Below are 12,459 nucleotides of genomic sequence, written 5' to 3'. Positions count from 1 at the left end.
CTATTCACGATTTAAAATATATTGACTCAATTCACTATCAAATATTTAGTGAAGTTCTTAATATACATACGAAATCTAGGTAAAAATTAATAAATTCACGTGAATTTATATATTATACTGTAGACCCGCCCCTATTCCCAAATAGGCAAACATCAAATATAAAATGTGATGGCCACCATAAGGATATATACTTTTAATTATCCATCGCGCACACATATACAGCAAGGCAATCGCACGCGCAAAATTGCTTTTGGTTAGTTAATTCAAATTTTCTAAATTTATGTACTGCACTAAGTGTCTCTTGCATATCAAGTTGCAAAAATATCATGTTTTAATTGTGTAAAGATTACATAATAGATTTTACTATCATCAACTAAAATAAATGGTATAATTGACCTAATAATGTATAGTAACTTTTTATGCTATCAAATTAAGATGGCCTACTAAGCCTCATATGGTATACTGAAAAATAAAATTAAAAACCTGCAATAATAATAAGGTAACATAAGAAATAAAATATGAATTAACTAATGATTACTTGGGAAAAGAGTAGGCTATCCTTTATTTAGAATCTATATATATAAATATAGCTAAGTTAGAGAAAAATAACAATCCCAAAGTTACCACCCCAAATTAAGGAATTAAAACCCCACGAGTATTTGTTTTTTTATGGCCTGAAAACACTCCCCCACTTTCCCTTTTCTTGCCCCCACCCTTTACTATAAAGCTAAAGCAAGAAATTTAAAAACACAAACAAGGATATACTCCCCTTCTTTTCCATTTATGTCAACATATTTTGAAAAATATGTAGATAAATATTAAATATGTCATAACATTTGTATCAGAAGCGAAGTCTAGGATAACAAAACCTAATAACTTTGACCAACAATAAATAACATGAGAATAATTCAGTATTGATATACGTAAAATTTTGGATAAAATTTCCTCGTTAAAAAATAAAATGAGAAGGTGTAGAAGTATTTGTTTCGACTTTATAAGTATGTTAGACTTTTTAAAACTGACTAAAAAATAAACGTGTCACATAAATTGAAGAAGTAACTAGAGAGGAAAAATAAAAATTTAAAAAGCATCAAAGCAATTGTCAACCCCACAAGTAAGAAACACTACCAAGTAAATATAAGGCTAGTACTTTGGTTGAAAAAGACATATTGGTTTATTGAACCTCTTATGAGAAAAGCAAAAACAAGGCTGAAAGCTTCAACAAAGTTTCGTTTTGGTGCTCTCACAAGGAAAGAAGACAGACAAAGCTAGCTACCTAAAAAGAAAGAAAGAAAAAGAAAATCATTGAAAAGGATTTTTATTTTTTTCTTCTTCTTCTTCTTATTCTTTCTTTATATTATGTGGCTCTTACATTAAAGTAAGAAACAATAATACTATATAATATATGATGTGTTGTTCAGAATAATCCTTCTTGATGGCTGGAAACCCTAGTAATAACTGGTGGAACAACATGTTGATGAACACAAGCATGCATCCACATGATTCTCATGAGCTTTCTTCTTCAAATCAACATTTCTATGGATCTTCAAATTTTTTGGCTGATAATAATCCAAGTCAAGATCATTTACCTCGCTCATGGAGCCAGTTACTTCTGTAAAATCTCCTTCTCTCTACTTTTTTTTCTCGTATGTAGTTAGTTAGATATACAGTCAACTTGTTTGAGACTGAGGCGCAGTAATTTATGTTGACTTCTTCTTGTTGTAGTTGCTATAGTGAGTTTGTGTAGAGAGTTCAAAGATTAGTAGTCTTTGTATTTGCAATATTCTTTTTGTGTCAAGCTTTACTCATTGAAGCTTTTACATTTACCAAACAATTCAAAAAGCTCAATTACTTTCCTATTTCTAAAAATTTCATACTATGAGTTTTATAGATCGATATGAATATCATAAGTTGTCTCATAGTAAAATCAATTTTGTTGTTGATACCTTCTTCTTTGTCTTTTTTCTATAACTAGAGCTCGAAGAAGTAAAGGAATTTAAACAATAGAATATGGTTAGAAATTCATAATAGAGTTCAGTCCGACCACAACAACGACTAAACCTAGTAGAAAGAAAAAGTGAAAAATCATTACAAAAGAAACCTATAGCTCCTTTATATTTCTTTTCTATCAAATTGGAATCCATATGAATTATGTGTTAATTAATTTTAATTCTCCTCTAAATTACTTTTTCCTTTTTAATTAAATTTCAGGTCTGGATTATCTTGTGATCAAGAAAAACCTGATATAAGTGATCATTTTCAACATCAATACAAGAAGCTGGAGAGTTGGGAAGAAATCCAAAATTTGAATTCCATCCATAATAATAATAATATTCCATCTATTTCAAGTTTTAGGGTTCCTTTTTTTGATGTAAAACCAGAAGAATTACTGAGCCAAGGACTGTATAGTAATTACCATCAAGATTTATCACCAGCTAGCTCTTGTGTTACCACTAATTTAAACCATAATAATATTTTTAACTTCTCATCATCTTCTGCTAATAAAATTACCAACAATAACACAGTGGTTGAAGTCAAGCATCAAGACCATTCATCTGAGGTAAGTAAAAAAAATTACTTTTAAAAAAGTGGTTTTTTTTTTTCATATTTATTGATTTTTCATAGTCAATAAGCACAATATCAGTATTATTCCAAAAGGAAAAAAGTGATTTTATGATTAATAAAAGCCAAATAATCCATGATTAGCCTAACTAATTTTAGTCATAGTAAATTTTTAATTACTCAGTGAATTTTAACATGTGATAGTAGTCTAGTTACTATTCTTTACTAGGTTACTAATTAAGTACTGTATTTGTTAAGAGATTTACTCGTAATTATCTAATAAGTGATCTGATTTTGTGAAAACATTTTTACATCATTTTAGTATGTTTTGCCTAATCTGTTTCTTTTTTTAAACCATTATTAATTAATATATTTGCTGCATGAAATAAAGTGTAACAGCACAAACAGTGGTGGGGTAACTAAGAAGGCTAGAGTTCAGCATTCTTCAGCTCAACCCTCTCTCAAGGCAATTCTCTCTTTCATATACAGTAACATGTTTGTCTAGATATTTTTTTTTATGGAATAATTAAATCGTTCAGTAATCTAGTTTATAAAATATATACTAAGTATATATACACAACATATACATTTATAGTGTATATATAATGTATACTTCAACCATTTTACCATTGGTCGAAGGATATATGTTCGTAACTTTCCTTTTTAAGAAAAAAACTATTATAGAAAAATATTATTATAGAAAATATATAATATGAAAATTCGTTTTATGAAAACTTGGTCTCTTTTTTTTTTCACCTGGTATCCAAAATAGTTAGTTATCAACATTAATTTAGTTTGTTTATATTCGGAATTGCAGGTGAGAAAAGAGAAACTAGGAGATAGGATAACAGCACTCCACCAACTTGTTTCTCCATTTGGAAAGGTAAAGTAAACTGAGTTTAACTTTATATACACATCTAATTTTTATATTGTCATTATTTTTACATGTTGTTACAACAGGTAACTTGTCTTATTTTCATGGAGACTAATTACGTGTAAATATCATTTAAACGTTGATGTTATGAATAAAATTTACTATATCGATGTATATAAATTCAGTTGAACTCATAATTTTAATTTATTTATTTTTTTGAAAACCTACTAAAATTATTATGTAATTTCAAAAGTATAATAAATTTATTGATAAAAATTATAAGAATTGAATCGATTAAATTTAAATCCTACCTCCTTTCCATAAGGAAGACAAGTAAAGAATATTTATGACTGAAACACTACGAATTATAATTTTTTTTGTAGTACTAGTAGTTTATGATGAAACAAATAAAAATGAAATTACAAAAACAGCACTTTAATTTTTGTTTAAAAAATAGCCATCAAGGATTGTCTTTAACTAAAGTGATATATTATGAGAAAAAGAAGAAGTGATAGGCATGGGTATATATGTTTTCTCTTTTACAGACTGACACAGCCTCCGTCTTGTCAGAAGCCATTGGATACATCAGATTCCTTCAAGCACAAATTCAGGTGACTTCACAAAACCTAATTTCTAAACTACCTTTTTTTTTCTTTTTAATTATGGTGTTCGTGTTATCTTGAACGTACTCTTACACTAATTTCATAGGGGTATTTGCTATTTTCTACCAGCATAGTAATCAAGCAACTCTATGAAACAAATTTGAATCGATAGAAAGAAATCTCCTACTAATATATTTACCTCCAATCCACTGAAATTTGAAACTGCGACATCAGTTCTTAGCGTACTTCATTAACCATTAATTATTTCCGCTTCTTACTTTATACTCTTATCGTCCCATTTTTACATGTGGAACTCTTTTCATTTTAGTCTGTCGTAAAAAGAATGACATATTTCTATATCAAGTAACAATGTTAAAATATCCATTTTTATCTTTAATGAAATGATTTGTAGCCACAAAAATATCTATCACTTATGTTAAATCACAAATTTCATAATTCTTCATTCCTTTCTTAAACTCTGTACCGAGTTAAACTAACTTATATAAAATGAGACGGAAGTAGTTGGACATATATGCAGCTTTAATTTAGTGTGGTGCACTAAAACATGCAGGCATTGAGCTCTCCATACATGGGCAATGTAGCAGGAAGCATGAATCACACTCAACAACAATCTGCTGTAAGTTCTTTTCCTTCACATTTTCCAATAAAAATCACCAATATTATCTTCTTTCACATCCATCATCATACACGTGCATCTCACTAATCATATATATATATATATATTGGATTAATAATTATCATGAATAACTAATTTCTTTCATGAATTCAAGGAAATAAAATATGTATATACTACTTAGTTGTTTAATTAAGAAGTTGATGCTTTATTGGATCCCTAACAAAAAAAGCAAGCTTTGAGATTGAGGCTATCTTTGCATTATTAGTAGTAAAAAGCAGAATCAAAGTAGTTATCATCAAAATTTACTATTCAAAAAAGAAGTTGTGTCTCTATATATAGTGCAGAAGTTGCCAACTTTATGAGATCACACAATAATTCAATTTCTTGAATGATCCTATGGATAAAATCTTAATTATTATTATTCTCAATAACTTTAAACTCTTGAAATGAGTCCTTTCATATATATATATATATATATATACATACCATAGTTTCAAGCTAGAGTTACTGAGTTTTATCGTATCCATAAGCAGAAATGTAGCTCCACCCATTTCATCTTAGTTATTCCATGTTAATTGCTTCCTCTCTTTTTTTCAGCACCATATATATTTATCATTTTGCATATATTTTCTTATAATATGGTAATTTGGAAATAAAAATATTTCAGGATTTGAGGAGTAGAGGATTGTGCTTGGTTCCTATATCTTGTACACAAGATGTTGGAAGTGACAATAACAATACTGTTGGAGATTATTGGGCCCCAGCTCTTGGAGGAGGAGGATATTTATAATTAATAATTATTAATTAATGTAACAATTTTAGTGTTCCATAATATACTGATGTGTTGATGATGATGATGGTATTATATATATAACATCAGAAGCAGTCACTCTCAAATAAGTTAGTTAGGGTTGACTGTTGCTGATGCTATATATTATATTTTGCATTTCTAATTAAGTGTAGGAAGGAACAAGGATATAAGTCTTATTGTATGGTCCAATATTGCAATTTTATTTCATGAATAATCATAAAATTGTATAAGCTAGTTTGTAATTGTTGTATATACATTATAGTTCATTTAGCTTTAACTGATTAAAAAAATATAGTTGATATATGCTAGTGTTTTTGTGTTTGAAGCTGATTTTATACATAAATAATTACGTGTTTAAATAAAAGTGTTGAAAACGGATATAAGCATTTATATTTAATACAACTCTAAGCTAACCTATAATATAATGACTAACATATATGCGTAGGAATTTAAGTTACTACGATAAAATTATGTGGTAAACTCATTGAATAGTTTAGAGTTGACTTTTGTGTTTGCAATTTTGAGTTAAATAGAAGTTAAGTACTTAATGCTTTCCCTAATTAACTATTGAATTAATGATAATTGGATATTAGTAGTAATAATTGGTGTGAAAAATAAAATGTGCATTGGGCTCGTACATCTTTTGTTTGAAAGTAAATTAGGTTAAGATAGTTTAACTTAATTATTTCAGAAATGTCCTTACAACATATTTACGAATGTTATCCCTTTTTTTTATCAACTTATAGTTATATGTATTAATCGTGAAAAATAACAATAACATATTCAGTGAAATTCTACAAGTGATCAAGATTTGAGTATGGTAATATGTACATAGACCTTATCCATTCCTCGTAGAGAAGAAAGGTGGTTTCATCAGGACCCTTGATAGTTGATTCAAGTATAACAAATCAAGGAAGGTATGAAAAGATAAAACGATAGTAAAAAAATATAGGAAACAGTAACAACAACAAAATAATGTGATAATTAAATTAATAATAGTGACAAAAAAAAAATTAAATCTTGATTCTAAAATCTATCCTCGTAGAATTTTTTTCATAAGAAGTGACGGAAATCTGAAATAAAGTTGTTTTTTAGACCATAGATAATTATGTGATTATCTGAAAATTAACCAGTTATTTGCTAGTATAGTATCTTTTAACTAATCTCCAAATTAAGAATAATATATAAACTTGTACCACTTTTCCCTTTATGATGTAATCATCATGTAATAATTATCCTGACAAAAAAATTACATTTTTCTTTTGCTTATAAGTTAGTACTACTTATAACTTTTTTTAAAAAAAATGAATAGACACTAATTTATATATTATGTCGTACGAAAGGGGAGGGATCTACTATTGAAGGTGGGATTTGCATAGGTCACTCCACTATCATTTTCCCACCAGCAAAAAGATAAATTGAATTAAAAAAATAATTAAGAGGATTAAATGCAAAAAGTGATAAGACTAGTGGTGTACTATTGTTCATCTTGTCCAATGTCAAACCAACACACCTTCTAACAATGTTGTTATAGAGTGGTTAATTTATTATTATTGGATAATTCTATCTATCGATATATAAAAAGAAATTACTTATTATTTTTATTTCTTATTACAACAAAAAATTACATTTCTTGGTGACCGAGCAGCGAGAAAGAAAGAAAATTGAACGCTACTAAACAGAAAGGATCTTGCTCCCTCAGGAGCGAGTTGTCCGTTTCGTTTTAAAATAAATAAATTAGTGTTCATTTATGCATTTTAGAGGAAAAAAGATGTCTTTTTGGTTCTGAATTCTTAATAAAGAGTGCTAAAGTCTTAAACAACATTAGTTAAGTGTCACTATATCCAAATCGCTAAAGACTTTAGAGACACATACAAAGTGTATTAATTGCCGCTAACTGTTACTTTATTGCTACTAAAAATCATTTTTATGTGATGTCTATTGAATATAAAATCTCATAATTCTAAACCACCTCCTTCGTATTCTTGAGTGTTGGTAGGACATATTTTTACACTTAAAATAAGATTTCTTAAAAGCCAATACAAATTAGTTTGACTCCAAATAAAAATAGAAAAGAAAGAGCAAAAAAGAAATAAATTAAGATAAATGTAGCTAAACAGAGGTCAAAACAATCATCGATTCATGATCATGTTAGAATAAATATCAAAAAGAAGAAGATAGAACCATTATGTTGTCTACTTGTGTTTTATTAAAAAAGGTGTTTAGTAAAATATACACTTATTTTATTTTATTTTATTTTCAAAGTCAGAGAGAGTCAGCTTGGAATGACAAGTGGCTGGTGTCGTTACCAATTTTGATTTCACTAACCAAAGAGTTAAATAAAAATAATACTCCCCTTTAAAATAAGTATTACATCAGCTCATTTCACCTTCATTAATAAATAAATAAATAAATAAATATAATATATAATTTATTAAACTATCTTTATTTATTAAATATTTCTGGAGAATTAAGCGAATTAAAAAGATGAATTCTTTAATACAAGGGTAATATTATTTTAGGACAATTTTTTTAGTTATAATGACACTTATTTTAAAACGGAGAAAGTATATTTTGTGAGTGTACCAAAAAAAAAAAAACTTTGGTAATGGGCTGGGCGGCTAAGTTCTATGATATTCCATTCAATAGAATACGGATTGATTTTTAAGTCTTTTTTCTCATAATTTGTTTTGCAATATATTTATATTTGTTGGATATTCCAAAAGGCATCCTCTAAGCAAAGAGAACAATTTGGTTTCTAAATGTTAAGGTGGGGTCAAAATTGGTCATTAATTTATCGTTAAATTCTATACTGTTTTTTGTAATTAAACACTATCAGAAAAGTGTGAATTACATGTGAATTTTCCTGGAGATTAGTATGAAAATCTGTAGGAAACTTATTTTCCTGCAAATTTTCATACTAATTCCCAAGAAAATCCTCATGTAATTCACACTTTTCTTGTAGTGGAAATTATTTGATCATCCGTCATCAAAAGCTTTTTAGAAAAAGTGATTTTACAAAGGTTGTTTAGAAATTGCAAACACTGATCCATTTGAGGCATCTGGAGCTATTGGGCTACAATAGCTTATTATGTCAAAGACGTCCAAAATATGTTATTTAATCACTTCGTATATCATTTTACCTATATTTATGATATTTTTTTCCGATAAAAGGTGTCCAATTGGACACTGACAACCATGTAGCTCCGCCCTTGAGCTGTTGATCCATGGGTAGGCAAGAGACAACATAGCAAACTGAAACATCTTAGTAGCTAGAGGAAAGAAAGCAAAAGTAATTCCTGTGTGAGTAACCTAAATTGTGAAAACAGAGTTGTGGAAGAGCAATATAAGCGTAGTGTTATTCCTTATAATCAATGTGCATACATTAAAAAAGAAAGTCTGGGATAATTTTTGGGATTCTTGGTTTATGTCCCTTTGGCCAAACTTAATTATCGTGCCTAACTTATACCCTACAATATTTGCTTGCTATTTTGTAAATTAGATCATTCGAAGTTATTGACTCATTGAGTTATGGAATTAATCTCTTAATATTTATAAATTCTGGATACATCATTTGGACTTCCAGATACATAGAGAATGAATGTATCCAAGAGGGGGGTGATGTATCAGAGAGGATAGGACATCCAGTTACATCATTTGGACTACCGGATACATCAGTGAAACTTTCAGATACATAGAGAATGGACGTATTCAAGAGGGAAGAGATGTATTAGAGAGGGATGGGACATTCGAATACATAAAGGTGAGATGTATTCGAGAGGGGAGGGATGTATCAGAGAGAAGAGGGATGTATCTGAGAGGTATAGAAATGTATCAATGAGAGGAGAGTGATGTATCAAAGAAGAAATTTTTGAATTTTTTTTAAATGACAATAGAAAACTTTAGAAATTATGGTAAAATAAGATGTGTATTTATGTAATTTTTCTAATGTGGAAGACATATCAGTTACTAAATCAAAAGCCCAACACAGAAAAGTTGAATTTGGGATACCAGGCCCCAATTAGTCTGGCCCATCCAATAAATAAGGTCAACGCTCAAAATATTGTTTAGTCTTGAAAGTAGCAGGTAGATAAAGTGGAGTCGGACGAAATTCTGAGTTTGTAATAATCAAATGGGCACAGAAAATGGTGATAAATGGAGCAAAACAGCTGTTGTTGTCATAGATATGCAGGTATTTCTCTAATCTTCTTCTGATTCAGCCTAATAGTAACAATCATTTGTTGAAGATTTGTCTGTTTGAACTTAAATTTCAGAAAGATTTTATACTACCAGGTGCTCCTATGCTTGTTAGAGATGGTGAAGCTATTGTCCCAAACGTTATCAAGACCGTTGAGGTTGCACGAAACCGTGGAATCCCCATTATTTGGGTATTTATTTAAACTTTATGATTTTACTGTAAAGTTAAATTTTACAATATTAATGAATTTTTAACTAAATTGAGCTTCATATAGCCGATACCAACTGGAGGTGTAGTTGTTGTTATTGTAATGGATTATTTTAGGTTAAAATGGATGGTTACGAGTAGTTAAACTCATTTCTGACCAATAAATCAATTTGTGTTAGGTTGTCCGCGAGCATGACCCATTAGGAAGAGATGTTGAATTGTTTCGTAGGCATTTGTACGGTGATGGGAAACCAAAACCCACATCAAAGGGGTGTGTGGGAGCAGAACTGGTTGATGGGCTTCTTATTCAGGAAGGTGATTACAAATTGGTGAAAACACGTTTCAGTGCATTCTTTAACACGAATCTTCATTCGTATCTTCAGGGCATTGGCGTTACTAACTTGGTCGTTATTGGTAATTAGATGCTTATAATCGAGATTTTCTATGGCTTTAGACTTTTAGGATTTGATTAACTGATGTGTATGTATGTATTTGTCAAGTGACTTATATTTTTTGTTTAGGTGTTCAAACTCCAAATTGCATACGGCAGACTGTCTTTGACGCTGTAGCATTGGACTATCAACGTGTGACGGTCATTATAGATGCCACAGCTGCTGCTACTCCTGATATACACATTGGTAACAGATAACACAAAGCAGTCGTTTTTGTGCTTGTTTACTTATTTAGTTTTAATAACTTATTTGTCTTTTAATCTAGGTACTAGGCAAGTTGATTAGTATTGACTGTCAAATAACTTCATGCTATAGCTTATTTTAAGTAGTTACGAATTACAACTACTGATCACTTAACCAGATCATAAGTTTAGGCCACAAAGGTCGACTATCTCCTCATTATCGATACATGCTTTAGTGTTTAACCTTGTCTTGTCCTGTCTTATGAATTCATAGATGAATTTTCTACATATTTGAAAGATCAGGCACTAGGGCGTCCTTATTATTCTGCATTTTGAAAGCTTGTATGAGGAAATTACCGTTTACAAACATACTTGTCCAGGCCATAATCTTTATTTTGGATCCTTAATCCTTTTACTTATCTAAGCCATAACCTTAAGTATCAGGAAATACAGAAAAAAATCTGAAAGTACATCAAACATTTACCTTCAACCTTATTCATGTTTCACACTATAAAATTCAGTTAACACATGAACTCTTTTTCACTATTCGTCATCCTAGTTTGTCCTTGGTAACCTCTGCTTTCACAAGTCATAGAGAAGTCTGACATGGTACTGCTCCTTCAAACTATCTAGATCTTGGAACAATTACAAAACGTTTGAACTAGGAGACTGCCGACAGTTATCATTTCTCTGAAAAGAAATACTACATGTATTTAATAATAACAGTTTTACTATGCCATTGGTTTCAAGACTTGAACTAAGTTTCGCTAATTTTGTTGGTTTTGAAGTTGCCTAATTTTTCCTCTGAGAGGACCATCAAATTTATGTAGTTCTTTTAAGGACTTTGTACCTTGCGATTCTGTATTTTTTTGTTCTAAGTTTCATACATCACAACTCATTTAGTTCCATTTGTAAGTTAGAAGCATAATTATCAGTTTCTTCCTTGTTTGAGAACAGCGAGCCATCCTTATCAGTTTCATTGTCGAATGTGTTCTGCTGTGTTTCTTTTTGGTCGTATTGGCAAACTTGATCTTGAATGAAAATAGTTTTTCCTGCTCCGACTAAAGTTCTAGCGAAACTTTAAACTCAACTTCATGTAGATGTTCAACTCATTTATGATTCATCTCGAGCTACTGTTATGTGCACTGATTTTTTCTGTATTGCAGCGAACATATTTGATATGAAAAATGTGGGCGTGGAGACTCCTACATTAGAAGAATGGTGCCAGTCTTAAGGAGCAATAGAAGTAGCTAAATCAGGTGCTAAGATATCTTTCACATGTTTGTTTTATTGTTGTAAGCTTATACATATGTAATAGAAATAATATGCAACATGTTCAGACATGATCTCTATAATCATCTGTTGGATTCAATCTGTTTTATTATTTTCCTTTGTACATAGGCAATATGTTCCTCTACTCTTACCCTGGCCTCCTCATGTCTCAAATTTTTCATTTGCCTATGTAGAAATTTTATTGTATTTAAATTAAAGTGAGTTTAACAATTGAGATATAGCTATTTTATTCAATTCATGGGTCAAGCATGTGAATTTTTTCTTTTTTTATTTGGGTGGCGGTGAGATTTGATCTCAAGACCTCTGTCTGCTCTAATATCATGTTGAAATGTGTGACTATCTCATCTAAAATTTAAGCTCAGAGCACACTTTTATCGTGGCACCTATGTACTTTTGGTAACAAAATATTGAGAAAAAAGTACTCTATCAGAAAAAAATATTGAGAAAAGAGTACTACTAAAAAGTGCAGAGAATAAAATTACATGGTACCTTAATCAACTGACCTGCCCCAATTTATAATTTAGAAAATGAATCTCTAGATACATTGAACTAATTTTTTCCATCTAGGCACACTGAACTTTGCTCTTTTTTTTTTCTTCTTTTAATTAAAAAATGAGTGTATTAGCAAGATCGAGAAGGCA

General features: G+C 29.9%; 2 protein-coding genes across 4 annotated transcripts; both read left to right on the top strand.

Moving 5' to 3' along the window:
• Positions 1 to 1,051: 1,051 nt before the first annotated feature.
• On the top strand, positions 1,052 to 5,718 carry LOC125859654 (transcription factor bHLH68-like). The gene is made up of 7 exons (XM_049539442.1): positions 1,052 to 1,614; positions 2,212 to 2,560; positions 2,954 to 3,028; positions 3,380 to 3,445; positions 3,982 to 4,047; positions 4,610 to 4,675; positions 5,343 to 5,718. The coding sequence occupies exons 1-7, from the start codon at positions 1,436 to 1,438 to the stop codon at positions 5,463 to 5,465; spliced, it is 924 nt and encodes a 307-aa protein (XP_049395399.1). The 5' UTR covers positions 1,052 to 1,435; the 3' UTR covers positions 5,466 to 5,718.
• A 3,806-nt stretch (positions 5,719 to 9,524) lies between these two features.
• On the top strand, positions 9,525 to 11,923 carry LOC125860772 (probable inactive nicotinamidase At3g16190). 3 transcript variants are annotated; one of them, XM_049540790.1, is made up of 5 exons: positions 9,525 to 9,678; positions 9,761 to 9,874; positions 10,071 to 10,206; positions 10,413 to 10,529; positions 11,692 to 11,923. In XM_049540790.1, the coding sequence occupies exons 1-5, from the start codon at positions 9,619 to 9,621 to the stop codon at positions 11,757 to 11,759; spliced, it is 495 nt and encodes a 164-aa protein (XP_049396747.1). In that variant the 5' UTR covers positions 9,525 to 9,618; the 3' UTR covers positions 11,760 to 11,923. The 3 variants fall into 3 exon arrangements, with proteins under 3 accessions (XP_049396747.1, XP_049396745.1, XP_049396746.1); XM_049540788.1 differs by having other exon boundaries at positions 9,526 to 9,678; positions 10,071 to 10,305; XM_049540789.1 differs by having other exon boundaries at positions 9,557 to 9,678; positions 9,780 to 9,874; positions 10,071 to 10,305.
• The last annotated feature ends 536 nt before the right edge of the window (positions 11,924 to 12,459 follow it).

This window comes from Solanum stenotomum, chromosome 3 (assembly GCF_019186545.1).
Source record: "Solanum stenotomum isolate F172 chromosome 3, ASM1918654v1, whole genome shotgun sequence".
Classification (NCBI taxonomy): domain Eukaryota; kingdom Viridiplantae; phylum Streptophyta; class Magnoliopsida; order Solanales; family Solanaceae; genus Solanum; species Solanum stenotomum.
Note: the sequence above shows the minus strand (reverse complement) of the source record. Positions and strands in the feature narration are given on the sequence as shown.